This window comes from Acomys minous, assembly GCF_964271855.1.
Source record: "Acomys minous genome assembly, chromosome: 16".
NCBI classification, from domain to species: Eukaryota; Metazoa; Chordata; class Mammalia; order Rodentia; family Muridae; genus Acomys; species Acomys minous.
The window spans coordinates 79,535,854-79,553,535 of record NC_140498.1 but is presented as its reverse complement, the minus strand read 5'-3'; the positions used below and the strand labels follow the sequence as shown (position 1 = coordinate 79,553,535).

At 46.3% G+C, this 17,682-nt stretch overlaps 1 protein-coding gene and 1 long non-coding RNA gene across 3 annotated transcripts in view; one reads left to right on the top strand and one right to left on the bottom strand.

Annotated features, from left to right (window-relative positions):
- The window catches only part of LOC311586517, a 45,564-nt gene that overhangs the window by 10,499 nt on the left and 17,383 nt on the right, over positions 1–17,682 (bottom strand). The gene's annotated exons all lie outside the window — the stretch shown is intronic.
- NIPSNAP2 (nipsnap homolog 2) overlaps positions 1–17,682 on the top strand; it is a 31,327-nt gene that overhangs the window by 1,325 nt on the left and 12,320 nt on the right. The window contains exons 2-7 of one of the 2 annotated variants that reach the window (XM_084762575.1): positions 8,351–8,490; positions 8,576–8,621; positions 12,813–12,907; positions 13,353–13,423; positions 14,544–14,684; positions 16,637–16,668. In XM_084762575.1, the coding sequence (XP_084618701.1) occupies positions 8,351–8,490; positions 8,576–8,621; positions 12,813–12,907; positions 13,353–13,423; positions 14,544–14,684; positions 16,637–16,668 (525 nt within the window). The remainder of the gene's footprint in view (positions 1–8,350; positions 8,491–8,575; positions 8,622–12,812; positions 12,908–13,352; positions 13,424–14,543; positions 14,685–16,636; positions 16,669–17,682) is intronic. The other variant, XM_084762576.1, reaches the window with a different exon arrangement.

Here is a 17,682-nt window from a genome sequence, read left to right as displayed (position 1 = left end):
TAAGCCATCTCACCAATTTTTTAAAAAAAGATTTTGGGGTACAGGCCAGACGTTGGTGGCACACGCCTTTAATCCCAGCACTGGGGAGGCAGAGGCAGGGGGATCTCTGTGAGTCTGAGACCAGCCTGGTCTACAAAGCGACTCCAGGACAGCCAAGGCTGACACAGAGAGACCCTGTCTCAAAAAACAAAAACAAACAAACAAAAAAAGATTTTGGGGTGTGGGGGGGAGTGTATGTATGTGTATGAGTGTTTTTAACCTGCATATATATGTATGTGCACCACATGCATGCCTGGTGCCTACAGGTGTCAGAAGAAGGCATCCAATCCTCTGGGACTATAGTTACAGAGATGGTTGTGAGCTACCATGGATGTTAGGAATGGAACTCTGGTCCTCTAAGAGGGAAACAAGTGGTGTTAACCACTGAGCCATCTCTCCAGTCCTGTGGGAATGTTGTGTAATGTGGCTTGTTTATTTTAGTAGCAATCTTAAGTCGTGGGGTGTGTATTTCAGAAGATGGAATGGGCAAGAGACGTATCTCTAGGGAAAGTGTGAACCCTTGTATGTCAAGCCTAATTAGCGCCTTTTCTAGGACAGATGCAACTTGTAGGTAGAGATTATTTAAATCGCCTGCAATATGTTTCCAAGTTGAATGAAGAAATAACTTACTTTCACGCCTGTTGTTACTGAGCAAGCATTCCGGAGCCCCTAAACTTTGTATTTTGTTCATTGGGAAACCGGGCAGCCAAAGCCCAAGGTGCTCTCACTCAAGACCTAATGCTCAAAGTTGCAAAGCTGGTAAATTGGAGATTTGGACTGTCAGGTACCCTTACTTCCTGCTGGAGCCAACAGCCCCCCCTACCCTGTGATTCCTTAAAGACACTCTCACCCTCCTCTGTCCCTTGCTGCCAATCCTCTCTGAGAGCAATTCAGAGAGGTGGAGGGGCTCCAGAGCCGGGTGCGTGAGGTGAGGGCTGTTCAAATGGAAAAACCAAATATCTGGGCTACAGGCAGCGGGTGGGGATTGTCAACCAGTAGGACTGTTGATAGACACCTGGATTTCATTATACTGTTTGTGGTTTTACTGAGTTTTGTTTTTTGTTGTTGTTGGGGTTTTGTTTGTTTGTTTTGGGGGTGTGGCTTTTTTTTTTTTTGAGACAGGATGTCTCTGTGTAGCCCAGGCTCTGCTGGAGCTTGCTCTGTAGATCAGGCTGGCCTCAAACTCCTGAGTACTGGCATTAAAGGTGTACGCCACCACCGCCTGGCTTGCTGTTTTGTTTGTTTTGCTTTAAAGGCACAGCAATGGATGAAATCGTTTTTTGAGGCGAGAATGTAGCTAGTGCAGAAGCTGAGAAGCTTCTAGTATGTGCCGGCAGGGACAGGCTGATGTCTAGGAGAGAAGGTTGGACCAGCACGGAAGTCTAGAGAAGCCAAAACCATCATTATCTCAGAGGGAATATTTATCAGACTGGTCAGCTGACCTGGTACTGGCTAAAAGGCTAAGAAAGATGACCGGAAAAAGAAAAAGAAAAAAGAAAAATAAACAAGATTTGCCTACAAGGGTGTTGGGGTGACCTTGCAACATGAGTTTCAGAAACAAATCTGGAGGAGGACATGTGGGGCGCCCTAGTACAAGTGGTTCTCAACCTGTGGGTCTTGACCCCCTCATGCGCCACATATCAGATATTTTACATTGCCATTCATAAAAGCAGCAAAATTACCGTTATGAAAGTAGCAACACGAATGATCTTATGGTTGGAGGTCACCACACCCTTAGGGACGTGTCTGACAGGGTAGAGGGAAATTGAGGACACCTGGTCTAGATCCTTAGCTCAACAGGCTCTGTTTAGCCTCAGGTACCTTGTCTCCAGGACAGCAGAGACCCAGGCCTCTGCCCCAGAGCGCTTACCTCACCGGTGTCTGTGATCTCGTTTCCCTGCTCCCCCCTGCAGACTCAACTCTTGGAGGTCAGGGCTGTGTTTATTCTTCCCTAGGTCTGTCCTTTCACGCTGTCCCAACCCCTAACACACATCATGCCGTTAGCAAATATTTGAGGGTCAAGTGGGGGAGGCCCCCTGTGCTTCTGCTGAGGTGGTCTGAATGGTAAATATACTTTCCTTCCTCATTTCACTCCAACTAAACCTTAGCACTGCCTCTCTCTTGGTCAGGACTGTTTCCACCTCCAGTTTTGGGGGTTTTGAGGATTTTTTTTGGGGGGGGGTTATGTTTTTTGTTGCTGCTGGGTTTGTGTTTTGTTTTGTTTTGTTTTGAGGCAGGGTTTCACAGTATAGCCCTGGCTGGCCAGGAACTTGATACGTAGCCTCAAACTCAGAGATCTGCCAGACTTTTTCTCCAGTACCAGGGCCTCTAGAACCCAGGCCTCACTCATACTAACCATTAAGCTATACCCCGCCCCCAGCCCCACGGGTTCACGCTTGTCTGGAAAGGCTGTGGCCACCTGCCCACATTGATCTCTGTTACAGCCCCCTGCCTCTGTCTTCTCGCTCCGGTCTCCTCCGTTACTGAGCTGTCCACCTTGCAGAAGTGTGCCGTGCCGTCCACTTCCACGACCCTGTGTCCTTGGACACCTTGTTCTCTCCAGCTAGATTCACCACCTGCCTCGTCCATCTGTCCTGCTTGGCCTCCAGGGCAGAGTTGCAGCATCGCCCCTGGAGTCTCTTGCTCCTCTTGAGCCCAAGCTGATGATTCATTCCCCTGAGTGCTGGCAGTGTGTGTCCGCTTTGGTATCTGCGGTCATTCTGGCTGTTTTCCCACAAGAGATTGGACTGACTTAGCAGCTGGGGGAACTTGATATCAACAGAGCCTAGCACACAATACTTATTCTCAAGTGCAATGTTTGATAGAAAGTGGGAGCCCTCCAACCTGTGTGTGTGTGTGTCTGTGTCAGTGTGTTTGTGTCTGTGTGTGTGCATGTGTCTGTGTGCGCCTGTGTATCTGTGTCTGCATGTCTGTGCCTCTGTGTGCATGCGTGTTTATCTGTATGTGCATGCCTGTGCCTATGTGTGTGTGTGAGTGAGCAAATGTGAGTGTCCGTGTGTCTGTGGTTGTCAGTAAGAGCCCAGGCCTTGCCTGGATCTTATCCGTCTGGCAGCCGTTAGCACAGCTCTCTCCATATTTGGCTTAGACAGTGAGTTAGATCACGCATCCTGTGCCCAGGGCTAGGCACATCATATCAGCTTTGGTCAGCGGATACCTGACACTCAAGCAGGATTTCAGTGTTTGACATGCAAAGCCAGGCTCACACGTTTAGCCAGAGATGTAAGTTTGAAAGCCATCCCCATCCATGGGGATGAAGGTTGTTTGGTTTTTGCCACTTCTGAGCTCAGCATTTAGTCTCTCTGAGCCAGTCTTTCGCAAGACCTACCTCGCTGTCATTTTGAGGCTCTAATGAGGTGACGTAGGCAAATGACATCAATCAGCTCATGGAAAGTACTGTGTGTTTATGAACTTTTAATACCCTTAAGCACTAAGGAAAAGGAGAGTGGCATCATTGGGTTTTTCCACTCTATATTTAGCCTGCAAACAATCCTTTATTAGATTCACATATATAAAGTATTAAATGCAATAAAAACGAAATAGTCATATCTGTTCATGTAATATGCATGCTTCTCTGCTTTTCTGAAGGACACATTAAAAACAATTAGAGTAGCACTTGGCGGCACATGCCTGTAATCTGAGAACCGAGGAGGCAGAGACCAAAAGATCAAGAGTTCAAATCTAACCCCAGCTACGTAGTGAATTTCAGGTCATTCTGGGCTCTATGAGACTAGATCTAAAAATAGAAAACACATATACTGTGAAGTGCTCAATAAATATGGATTATGGGAGAGAAAACAAATGTATAGTAATTGCTTTGGTTTTAAGTGAGATTTCTAGGAGAGTAGTTTTGGGGTTTTTGTTTTTGTTTTTTTAACATTTTCTTTGTACTTTGGTTAGCTATAGTGGTGGTGGTGATGGTGGTGGAGGAGGAGGAGGAGGAGGAGGAAGGGGTGGAAGACTCACACTGTAGGCAAGCCTGGTGTAGAGCTCACCATGTAGACCAGGCTGGTCTCAAATGTAAGGCAGTTTTTCTGGCTCAACTAAGCTCTAGGTACTATGTTCTTAATTGGTCATAATTTTTATTTTGTTGTTGGTTGATTGGTCTTTTTGAGCTTTTTGTTGTTATTGCTTTCTTTGGGTTTTTGTTTTTATTGTTTTTTGTTTTGTTTTGTTTTGTTTTGTTTTGAAACAAGGTTTCACTGTGTAGCCTTGGCTGTCCTGGAACTCACTCTATAGTCCAGGCTGACCTCAAACTCAGAGATCCGCCTGCCTCTGCCTCCCAAGTGCTGGGATGAAAGGCATGCGCCACCATGGCCCAGCCCATAATTTTTACTACAACTCTTACAACTTATTTAAACAAACAAAATTAACGCAATTCTTAAGTTATTCTTAAATTATGGGTGGGTTTTGTATGCATGTGTGTCTGTGCCTGCTGCCCAGGGAGGCCAGGAGACAGTGTTCCCAGAGACTAGAGTTGCGGTTGTGAACTGCCATGTGGATGCTGAGAATTTGGTACTTGGATCCAGTGTGCTTTGATTATATATCCATCCTTCCCACTCTTCTGAGGGAGGCCCTGTGGTCACATCCTCCTCCCAACAGCATGCCTTCTCTCATATCACCAGTCCGTGTGCCCAGTTAACGCTGCCTGTATGCACGTGGCTGTGGACCACCCACGGGAGTATGAGCAACTTCTACCAGGAGTCACACTGATGGAGAAAACGGCCCGGAGGGATGGCCCAGCAGTGAGAACCACTTGTTGCTCTTGCAGAGGACCCAGGACTGCTTCCCAGCTCCCACATGGTGCTCACAGCCATCCATAACTCTACCCCCTGGCACCTGAACCCTTTCGAGCCCTTTCAGGCACCGGGCACATTTATGGGACACATACACACACGTGGGCAAAACACTTATACCCATGAAACAAATTTTAATCTTAAAAGCATTAAATAAGTAAATAAATAAATAAAAATAAAAATAATAAACTCAGCTGGGTGTAGTGTCGCACGCCTTTAATCCCAGAACTCGGAAGGCAAAGACAGGTGGGTCTCTGAGTTTGAGGCCAGCCAGGACTACACAGAGAAACCCTGTCTCCAGAAACCCAGAACAGGGTGCCCAGTGTCCTCGCCCTTCCCTCTTGTTCTCAGGCAGAGTCCCTTCCTGGACACAGGGTTTGCATCTTAGCTGGGCTGGAAGCTAGGAAACCCTAGCAGGCGAGGTCTGTCCCCCCCACTTCTCCGGGAGCGGCGGTCACAGGCATATGTAGGCAGTGCCCACCTCGTTTGGATTCTAGGATACAAACTCCCGGGCCTCAGGATTGCAGAGCGAGTCCTCTTGACCACCGAGCCATCTCTCCAGCTCTATTGCTCATCTGTTCGCCATTTACTTCATCATAGTGTAAGAAAAAAAAAAAGAAATATATATATATTTCCAAAGGGTGGTATGTTGAAGAAGCAGTGTGCGGTGGTAGACACCTGTAATCTTAGCACTTAGCATACTGAGGCAGGAGGATTGAGAGCTTGACGCCAACCTGGGGTGCACAGTAAGACCCTGTCTGTAAAACTTATTTTATTTTTTTTTGTAAGATAGGTTCTTACTGCATTGATCAGGCTGGCCTGAAACTTGCTATATGGACTAGGGGGTGCTTCAAAATGGGTAATCCTCCTGCCTCAGCCTCCCAAGTGCTGGACTACTAGATGTATACCATGATGCCTTCCCTCTCTCCTGCTTAAAAACAAAAACAAAACCAAAAGAATAACAACAACAAAAAAAAACCAAGCTCTGTGGAGAAAAGAAGCTGGGTAGACAGATCTGTGACCTGCCGTTTTCAAGGGCACGCAGGCCCCTGCTGATCGTGGGACTGAGAGGCCTGGGCAGCCAAGTGCTGGGCACTCCTGAGCTCTTCGTGCTACAGGGCAGGAAGCACAAGGCTTAACGGCAAAGTGTGACATATAACTACTAGACAGTGTCCCTGCAAGTGGACCCTGACCAAGTGGCTAGGGGTCAAAACGAGGGCGCCTCCCTCCATCTCTAGAGCCTGGAGAAAGTACTCAAACCAAGACTGGAGCTGGGAGGTCTAGTGGGGATAAGGCTTCCAGAAGCACCTAGAAAGGCCAGTCTGGTTTGAGCGGGTGGGCTTTTTTTGGGGGCGGGGGGTTCTGTTGTTGTTGCTGCCGTTGTGTTTTTTTCTTTTATGATTTTGTTTGTTTGAGATAGGGGTTCTTTGCATACCCCTGGCTGTCCTAGAACTCACTCTGTAGACCATGCTGGCCTCGAACTTTCCATCTCTAAGCCTTGGCCTACGGAGGGTTAAGAGTGACAATATCTTTTGTTTACCATTTTTAGTTCCGTGTCTTGTGTGGATATGTATATGTGAGTGCAGTGTCCACAGAGGCCAGAGCTGAGTTCCAGGTGATTGAGAGCTGCCTCATGTGGCTGCTGGGAGCTGAGCTCGGATCCTCTGCAGAAGCAGTTCATGCTCTGAACCGTGGAGTGGCCGTTTGTTAAGCCTTTCCCAACACTTCAGATGCTAGTCTAAGCACTTGGAGTATGTTTCCTGGGAGCATGTACATCTTTGCACTTAAAAATGTACAAGAGGGGCCGGAGAGATGGCTCAGAGGTTAAGAGCACTGTCTGCTCTTCCAGAGGACCTGAGTTCAATTCCCAGCAGCCATATGGTGGCTCACAACCATCTATAATGTGATCTGGTGCCCTCTTCTGGCCTGCAATTAATTGTACACTATATGCATAATAAATAAATAAATCTTTTTTTTTAAGTACAAGAATAAGGGCCAGCAAAATGGCTCAGTGGGTAAAAGCACTTGCTACCCAGTCCTGGAGACCTGAATTAAATCACCAAAATTCACATAAAAAGGCCAGCTGCATACTGGGGAGTGGTGGCTCACGCCTTTAATCCCAGTACCTGAGAGGCAGAGGCAGGAAGATCTCTGAGTTCAAGGGCAGCTAGAGCTACACAGTGAGACCCTATCTCAAGGAAAAAAGAAAAAAGAAAAGAAAAGAAAGAAAAGAAATTTTAAGCAGGCCGTGGGTCAAGACCAGTTGCCTAATATTTTTGAGGCCCTAAATCAAGTGCTAGTACTGAAAATAACAAAACCAAACAACAACAACAAAAAAAAGGTGTGGGAACCACAGAACCTCAGGAATGGCAACCAAGGTTGTCTTTTGACTTCCACATGTGAATGTGGACATGTGAACAGACAAACACACACACACAGGTATATATACACACATTTATCACAAATGGGAAAATATTATTTCCCACCCAACCCACATTCTCAGATTTTGTGTATATGGTACACTACATTTCTCTCTGAATATATCTCAGAAATTTCAGCATGTTAGTATGTCATTGGTGCCTAAGAATTGCCCGTCTTTTAAATTACGTTTTAAATTTATTTTGGGTTTTTTGTTTGTTGGTTGGTTGGTTGGTTAATTGGTTTCTCAAGACAGGGTTTCTCTGTGTAGCTTTGGCTGTCCTGGAACTCACTCTGTAGACCACTCCGGCCTCTGCCTCCAAAGGGCTGGGATAAAGGCGTGGGCCACCACTGCCCGGCTTCTTTTTGGGTTTTTCTTTTTTCTTTTGGGTCTCTTGGTCTTTTGTAGCCCAGATCAACCTTCAACCTAACAGACACCAAGGCTCAATTTACACTCCTGATCTCCCTGCCTCTGTTTCCTGAGTGTGTAATTACAGGCGTGCTACACTGTCCCCAGCTTTAAAACAACTTTATTTCTTTTGTGTGTATGAACGGAGGTTAGGAGGCAGCCACCAGTCAGCTTCTGCTGCCACCTGGTACCAGGTGCTCACCAGGCCTATGGCTGGCCCCCTGCCTGCTGAGCCAAAGGCCCTAGAACCATTTTCTAACCAGTTGGGTTTTTTAAAAGTTATGTACAAAGTGAGTTTCATTTTGTTTTTTATTTATATTGCTCTAATAGTGGATTTCATGTATTTATGTTTGTGCCTTGTCATGTTATCATGTTACCTCCCCCACCCCACCCCCACTGGGGGGGGAGACATAGGGACTTATGTAAATCAACATGCTTCCAGAAGTATGACAGAATTTAAGAACACAGAGGTCTCTACACTTAAGAAGAGATTCAGAACACTGGTTTTTGGTTTTGTTTGTTTTGTTTTTTGAGACAGGGTTTCTCTATGTAACAGCCCTGGCTGTCCTGAACTCACTTTGTAGACCAGGCTGGCTTCGAACTCCCGAGTACTGGGATTAAAGGCGTGCGCCACCGCCCTGCTCAGAACACTGTTTTTATTCTTCCATAGGAGAGTGACATCCTCAGGTCACAGAGCTCGGGAAGACAGCTGGCTAAAGTCCTTATTTGTCAGAAAGGTCGATCCAAGAAAAGATGCCCACTCTAATCTCCTAGCCAAGAAGGAGACAAGCAGTCTGTACAAGTTACAGTGTGAGTAGCGGCCCTCTGTCCTCTCGGTTGGCTCCCGTCTGTCTGTCTGTCCATAAGCTTATCATTGCATTTTCTTCTGTTTCAGTTCACAACGTTAAGCCGGAATGCCTGGACGCATACAACAAAATTTGGTGTGTATCTCAAACTATCATTTCCTTTGGGGGGGGGGGGTCCTGATGTATGGTTTTCATACGTGTTGGCTCAGCTAACACTTAATAGCAGAGGAGAAATCCTCGATCTCCCTGAAAGCTGAATGTTAAAAGGATGGGATGGGGGAGGGACAGGACAGTACTGCCAATGGCACTTTGGGTTTAAGTATTCACAGAGCATACTCACCAGGACCCTGCAAGACCGTTTGATCCACCTGTGACCTTAGCCGGCCTGGCTGCCGGCGCATAAAGACCTCCCCTCTGTGGCCGGCCCGGGGTGTCAGCATTTAGACGTTTCAGAAGCATGACCTCCATTGGTTTTCCCTAAGTAAACTACCACAGTGACGTCCTGTGTGAGGAAGTGGGGCGGGCTTGGTGAGAAGGCTTGTACGCCGCCTCATGGAAGGTGAAGACAGACAGTGTGGGCGTTCAGAGTCATTCCTGACTCCACAGTGAGTCCCAGGCTGGAGGGCAGCTTGGGCTGCAATGGGAAACTCTTTCTAAACCTTCCAAAAAAAAAAAAAAAAAGCTAGCTAGATGTGGTGGTGCACGCCTTTAATGCCAGAGTGCTCTGTGAAGAAAAGTCCAGCTAGGTCTACATAGTGAGTTCCAGGCCAACCAAGGCTACATAGTAACACCTGTCTGGCTATTTTTTTTTCCAATAAATTAAAAATAAAGGAGCAAGAGGGGTGGCTCAGGGGTTAAGAGTGCGTGTTGCTCTTGCAGAGGGCCCGGGGTTCAGTCCCCAGCACCCACATGAGGGATAACAGCTGTCTTAGTTACTTTTCTATTCCTGTGCTTTGATGCCCTGACCAGCGTAACTTATAGAAGCAGCATTTTATTGGGGGCTTACCGTTTCAGAGGGCGAATCTGTGGCCATCATGGTTGGGAGGACAGCAGGCGGGCAGGCAGGCAGGCAGCTGGTAGAGCAGTAGCCGCTAGCTTACATTCTGCTTTACAAGCAGGAGCTAACTGGGAGTGGCATGGGCTTTTGAAGCTTCAAAGTCCACCCCCCCCATGATGCACCTCCTCCAACAAGACCACGCCTCCTCATCCTTCCCAAACAGTGCCACCAACTGGGAACCGAGCATTCAAATATCTGAGCCTGTGGGGGGCATTCTCGGGCAAGCCTCCACCAGTTCAGCACCCTCTCTGACCCCTACGAGCACTGCACGCCCCCACGTCGCACTGCATGTGGCGGCATGTGGCTTCAACCCCAGCGCTTGGGAGACAGAGGCAGGCAGATCACTTAAGTTGAGGCTAGCTTTGTCTAAAGAGAAAGTTACAGCCAGTAAAACCCTGTCTCAAAACAATAATAAATCTTTAACGTAAATAAACAAACATGGCCAAACCCGAAGATGTTTATCTCTTATTTTTTTCCCTCACAAGAAGCCATTTTCTCTGTGCTTACACTTCCCTGGCCAGCTTTCTTATACTGTTTGTTTCCTATCGAGGACTCCTGGCTGTATGTCTTATACGTGTTTGGGCAGCTTGTACTCACTTCAGACTCAACACCCCAAAACATCCGCTCCCCTTCTGTCCCTGCCATGTTATACTTAACCCTTCTTGGAGATCAGGCACTGCGGGCTGGCATTCTTCACCTGCCTTATATTAGGGTTCCCTGTACTTTCCTCCTCCATCTCTTTCTCAATCTACCCCATCCCCAAGTTAACTTCCTTTCTGGCTGCCCTCCTGGGATGGAGCGACATGTCCCTCATCTCCCTAGCAACCTGTTACCCCAAAGTATGGCAGAACCATCTGCTTGAGTTCTGTTTTTTCCCCTCATTTTGGCTTATTTTGAATTTTTTTCATTTTGTTCTTTTTTTCTTTAAAACTTTCAGCAGTGCCTGTTCCCAAAAATTAACTGCCTTTAGAGGCCCCACTAGGAGGCTCCACCCACGCACCCAGCTCTCAGTGTGTGACCACCACCTGCCTCATAGCCTCCGCTTAGATAAGGCTTGTCAGAGCAAGTTTAGGGCCCCACACCGAGAACCAACTGATTCTGTCTGTGAGTCTGTGTAGATGAGAGACCTAGGGCCCTCTCCCAGACCTGCACCCTCCATAGCCCACCTCACCCCCCCAGTCCCCAGTCCCCTCCATAGCCCACCATGGCCCCCCAGTCCCCTCCATAGCCCACCTCACCCCCCCCCAGTCCCCAGGACACTTCTGGACCCCACCTTGGTCATCCATACCGATGTCACTCCTCCCAGTAGTGCCACTGCACGTTTGTTTACTTCCTGCTCACATCCCGGCACAAAAAGAACCTCACCCTGAATCCATCCTTCCCCATCCCAGATTTGCATTATTTCTGAGCAGCCCTGGGTTATAGATCAGGCACATTTAATAGCAGATCTTAAGTTTAAACACAAAAGTAAATATCACTTCTCAAGAAACGCACACGGGCTATCCTTGGTGGTGCACACCTATGATTCCAGAATTCCAGAACCTGAGGCAGAATTGTGAGTTCAAGGCCAGCCAGGAATGTGTAGTAATAAGACTTTGTCTCAAAAGCAATGACAGAATTAAGTGGTAGCACTCGACTATAATCCAGACACTGGTGCGAAGGAAGGTGGCGGTCAGAGGCAGGAAGATCACTGTGTTAGAAGCCTATGTGGTTTACGTAGCAAGTCCCAGGCTGGCTAGGGCTACACAGCAAAATCCTATGTAAAACAAAACAAAACTAAGCAACATGCAGTGCTTGTCACCAGCCTATGGTAATCACAATGTGCAGTCAGCAGCTAAGTTGAACAAGTAGCATTTCTTTATTCTTTTGTATTTTTTGATTGGTTGGTTGGTTTTGCTTTTTGTTTTTTGGTTTTGTTGGTTTGTTTTTTAGTTTTGGTTGTGGTTGTTTGGTTTGGTTTGGTTTTGGGGTATTTGTTGGTTTTGTTTGTTTGTTTTTTGTTTTTTCTAGACAGGTTTCTATGTAGACCAGGCTGGCCTTGAACTCACAGAGATTCGCCTACCTCTGTCTCCCAGTGCTGGGATTAAAAGCGTGTGCCACCACACCTGGCTTGATATTTTTAAGCTTCATAACTTCAGAGAATCTTGAAAACACAGGTATCATTTGTTCATTTGTTCTGTGTTCTGTTGAAGAAGCAGTCTCCCAACTTTAAGGTCATTTTCAGCTACATGAGAGCGTCTCTACACCGTAGGAACGTTTCTGTGGAGTTACGCTCAGGTATGCCACCTGCTAAGAGGCACACGTGGCCATGACTCACCGAGGCTCAGGCACCAGTCCTGGTTGTGATGATCCTAACTTGGTGCATTCGTCCTGATACCCCAGAGACCCCTCTAGCTGGATGAGTTTGTGGGACCTATTGATACCTCAAGTGTGTATCTCATTTGGACTTTTCCTTGTTGTTATACCACACTGGTGACCTTAGGGACTGAAGACTGGCTTGCTCCACACCACTGTGTCTGGATTATTTTCCACTCCACTGTGGCCTACTCCCACTGCCTCCCTCCTCTGGGCTGCCTATTGCTCAGCTGTCTTGATTGCTTCTCCCTACTTTCTGATTTCTTCCATGGTCTTGTATGTAATTCCTGTCTCTTGTTCTTTTGGGGGACCAACAGAACTCTTGTAAACATCACAGCCCTAAGTAGCTTTTTCCTTCTGTCTCCTGCGGTAGCAGATAATAGAGCCCTAGCTCCTGGACTCGGGGATCTTTGGTCCTTTGTAAATCCCTTTATCAGTGAGCAGGAGTTGCTTGAACCCTCGTAGATAACCTGGGGTTAAAACCTAAGCCGTTGATAAGTTGGGTGCTGATATATAGCAGTGTGTGACCAACACTTCATTTCCGGACACCATCTCACAAATGTGCTGTGAGGGCTGGAGAGATGGCCCAGAGGTTTAGAGGACTGTCACTCTTGCACAAGACTTGGGTTCAAGTGCTAGCACCCACATGTGGTTTACAACATCCATGTTTCTATTTCCATGGGATCTGATGCTCTCTTCTGGCTTCTGTGAGTACCATGCACACACATGGTACACAGACATACATGTAGATAAGACACATGTGTAAAATTAGTAAATATAAAACAAAGCATGCACGCTGTGGAAGCTGTGGCTAGAACGCACAGTAAGCGGTTACATTCCAGCTGATGCTCCCGTGCTGTCTTTGGGGAACTCTCCGCCCTGTTTAACCAGCGTTGCTGTCTCTTCTCTTTAAGTCAAGAAGTGCTACCAAAGATCCATGAAGACAAGCACTACCCTTGTACCTTGGTGGGGACGTGGAACACGTGGTATGGCGAGCAGGATCAAGCTGGTAGGAAGCAGAAGTCTTTGGGATAAATACCTTTTCCTGGGGCTGCTTTGTAGTCATTTAAGTTATTTCATCATTTAATGCTTGTTTTTACAATCCTTTTCAAGTCTCATTCTGGTTTCAGGGGTTAAGTGGTAAAATTACTTTTTAAAAAATGTTTGAATCTGTTATGGAAACCTTGTAATATAACTACAACGTTGTACCATGTTCACATGGTGGATGCGAGGCTCAATACAATACTGCACTATGTTCAAATGGTGTAAACATGATGCACTACCATGCTGTACTATGTTTGAGTGGTACATACATGATGTACTAGCATGCTGTATTGTGTTTGAGTGGTGTACACATGATGCACTGCCATGCTGCGCTGTGTTCACATGGCATGCATCGATATTGTCAAGGTAAGAGTGCCTTGACACTAACTGTCTTTTCAAATGCATTCCAGTCCACCTCTGGAGGTATGAAGGAGGCTATCCAGCCCTCACGGAGGTCATGAATAAGCTCAGAGAAAACCAGGTAACAAATTTGATAGAAAAAAAATATGTATATATATGCTTGTGCAATCTGATGATACAGGGTATATTCTAACAGAACTTCATGATGGCACTCTTATCAGCTTTTGTTAGTAAACCATTTCATCTTCATAGTAGAAATTGCATCATATAAACTTTTTTTGTATGTGTGTGGTTTTTCGAGACATGGTTTCTCTGTGTAGCGCTGGCTGTCTTGGCCCAACTCTATAGACCAGGCTGGCCTTGAACTCACAGACATCCTCCTGCCTCTGCCTCTTGAGTGCTGGGATTGAAGGTGTGTGCACGATAGCACATTGAAATTCACAGGACAGCATTTTAACACTGGCTAGGCTGCACGGTAAACACAGCCTAGGATTACAGTTAGAAACTCTGCCATGTACTTATTGATTGTTTCTTTCTCTTTGTTTGTTTGAGACAAGGTCTCATATAGCCCAGGCTAGCCTCAAACTCCTTATATACCCAGGAATGACTTTGAGCTCCTGACTCCCCTGCCTTCCCAAATCCTGGGGTCTTAGGCATTCATCCCTACAGCTGGGTTATGTGGTGCTGGCTCGTGGTTCAAAAGACGTGTTGCTCTTGTTGAAGACCAAGGTTTGATTCTCACACCCACATGGCAGCTCACAATCATCTGTGACTCCACTTCTGGGGGATCTTGTGCCCTCTTCTGACTTCCATGGGTGCCAGGCACATGCATGTGTACATATATACATGCAGGCAGAACATTCATACACATGAACTAAAATAAATAAATCTTAAAAAACAAACAAAAAACCTGGGTATCTTAGGAAGTGAGGGGGGATGCTGTATTCATTATTTCAATGCAATAGCTAAAAGCTAAGATGGATGCTGGGCGTAGCAGCACACACCTTTAGTGCCAGCAATCAGGAGGCAGGGGCAGGTGGATCTCTGAGTCAGAGGCCAGCCTGGTGTACAGAGTGAGTCCCAGGACAGAAAATGCTACACAGAGAAACCCTGTCTGGGATTTGGGGGGCATGGGACACTGAAGATGATCTTATTTATAACCATATCTTGTGGGATGTAGTTGTTACTAAAGTATATGTAAGTATCCGAAGATTTCATGAGCATTTTTTTTTCACCCAAAGGAATTTGTAAATTTCCGTAAGGCCAGAAGTGACATGCTTCTCTCACGGAAGAACCAGCTGCTGTTGGAGTTCAGTTTTTGGAACGAGCCAGTGCCAAGATCAGGACCCAATATATACGAACTCAGGTCCTACCAACTCCGAGTAAGTAGCAAAGGCAGGCCCACGCTCCTTATAATGTGTCCTGATGCAGGCAGTAAAACAGAAGCAAGGTCTTGTTTTGTGTATTTAGTGTCTTATCTCGTGTATTTTAGCGTTTATTTTTCAGAGGTGGTGGCAGTGATTGGAAAAGGGATTCTCCCACACCCCAAGCTGGCCTCGAACTTGAGCACCTTCTGCTGCATCTCCTGAGTGCTGGGGTTACAGACATCCACCACCACATCGGCTTATATTTTTATTTGTCTTGTGTCCCCACCCCCTCAGCATATATTCTTTCTTGTTTTCCTTTTTTCCCCTCTTTTTCATCCCTTCTCTTCTGCTAAGTTCTTTTGTATTTATGGCATTATGTATAATGCTTATTACTTGATGTTTTTCCGAATGTTTTTTGAGGCTGCCTTCAAACTGTATGTAGCCGGGGATAGCCCTAAACTCTTGGTCCTCCTGCTTCCTCCTCCTGAACCCTGGGATCACAGGTGTGCGCTGCCACACCCAGTGTACACAGTGCTGGCTTAGACCCAAAGCTTAGTGCATGCCTGGCTACATTCCATCCCCAGCCCCCAAAAGCATTTTGTTTTTTAGAGGAACGACCTCAAGTGCAGAACCAAGCACAATATAGCAACTACTCTTGTTGAGCCATGGGGGCCTAACAAACACAAGCTGTACAGCACTGTATGAGTGAGAAGGAAAGTGAGCCAGGCATGGTGGCGCTTGGGATGCAAAGGCAGGCAAATCTCTGTTCAAAGCCACCCTGGTCTATATAGCAAGTTGTAGGCTCAATTTTCTTCACAATTATACTTTATTATGAACTCACTAACAGAGCATACCTCACTTACAGCCCAACTAACCCAAATAATAGGAAAAGGAGATTAAAGAACACAATAATGAAACCTTAAGGATATCAGTTCCGAGGAATGATTCTCCCGGCAGAGTGAGCAGGCCTTCAACAAACCCGCAATTCAACCAAGGTTGCGGCTGGAACCTGGAACAGCAGCTGAGGCTCAGAGCCTTAGCCGGAGCCCAAAGCCCAGGGCCAAAGCCTTGCATCTCTCGAAGTTTTGCTGAACAGCCAAAACAATCCCAAGTCCTCTCTAAAGCCTCCTGTTTTGGCCATGTATTTTATGGCCTAGAGTCTCTGCTAGGATGTTTTCAGCTGGCAACATCCAAGCTTCCCCACAAAGTGGTTCGACTTCTAAGTAGAAAAACATCCTGCTCTCTCACAAGTCTGTTCCTCATCCCACTCTTGGAATCAACACACAAAAAAATGTTTCTCTCTCCTACTGCAAATTTCAGGAAAGCTATGGCTACATAGAGAAATCATGTCTCAAAAGACAACAGCAAAAAGAACTGAATAAAAAAATTAAAAACGAAGTCAAGCACGGTGGCGCACACCTGTAATCCCAGCACTCAGGGAGGCAGAGGCAGGCAGATCACTGTGAGTTCGAGGCCAGCCTAGTCTACAGAGTTAGTCCAGGACAGCCATGGGTTTTGAGAAACCCTGTCTTGAAAAATAATGTTTTTTAAATGAGAGTGAGTTCTTTACAACTTTCTAGATATGTCCCTTTTGTATACTAAAAAGAACATCCCGGATATAGCTTGTTCTTACTGATGCCATCTAGTTACTTACACTAGGAAACATGTCATGGTACCCATTAGCCAGCTTCACTCTGTGTATGTCCTTCATCCTTCCCGGCATTAAATGTCATCTAACCATCACCTTTGTGCTGGGAAAATGGAAAGAGGTCCGTCAGCACATCAAATGATGGACTGGCAGTGGTTTTCTCATTTGTGGATGGCTTGCTCCTACACTGTATGTGGGTTATCTTCTCGTGTGGCACCATAGAATACTAAGTGATGGCATAGGAGCACAGCAGATACTCACGGCTTTGCGCCTAGTCTGTTTTTACACACTACTGACCAAAATCTAAATTCTCTTTCAGCCGGGAACAATGATTGAATGGGGCAATTACTGGTAAGTGTATTATTATGCTGAGTCTGTAAGCCTCATTAACAGATTCTTTTTAGCCACGCCGCCGTGAATTCGTTTGTTTTGCTTTTTTGAGATCATGTCCTATCCCAGCTCACCATGTGGCCAAGGCCAGCCTTGAACCCTGATCCTTGTGCTTCTACCTTGCAGCTTCCTGGACCACAGGTGTGCGCCCCACACCTGGCTCATACAGTAAATCCTTAGCTTAAACAAACAAACAAACAAACCTTCAGGGCTGGAGATTAGCTCAGAGGTTAAGAGCACTGGGCCAGAGGTCCTGAGTTCAATTCCCAGCTACCACATGGTGGTTTACAACCATCCATAATGTGATCTGATGTCCTCTTCTGGTGTGCAGGTGTACATGCAGGTAGAACACTGTATACACAATAAATAAATAAATTAAAAACCATAAATGCCTTACCTTGATGCTGCCCTTTCATACAGTTTCTCACTATGCTGCTAGGCTAGACTAGAAAGCCTGGGCTCAGGGCTGGAGAGATGGCTCAGGGGTTAAGAGCACCATCAGCTCTTCCAAGAGGTCCTGAGTTCAATTCCCAGCAACCACATGGTGGCTTACAACCATCCATAATGTAATCTGATGCCCTCTTCTGGTGTGCAGGTGTACATGCAGGTAGAACACTGTATACACAATAAATAAATAAATTAATTAATTAATTAATTAAAAACCGTAAATGCCTTACCTTGATGCTGCCCTTTCATACAGTTTCTCACTATGCTGCTAGGCTAGACTAGAAAGCCTAGGCTCGGGGCTGGAGAGATGGCTCAGGGGTTAAGAGCACCGTCAGCTCTTCCAAGAGGTCCTGAGTTCAATTCCCAGCAACCACATGGTGGCTTACAACCATCTATAATGTGATCTGATGCCTTCTTCTGATATGCAGGTGCACATGCAGATAGAGCACTTATCTTAAATAAATAAATAAATCTTTAGGGAAAAAAAAAAGGCCTGGGCTCAAATGTTCCTCCTGCTCCACCTCCAAA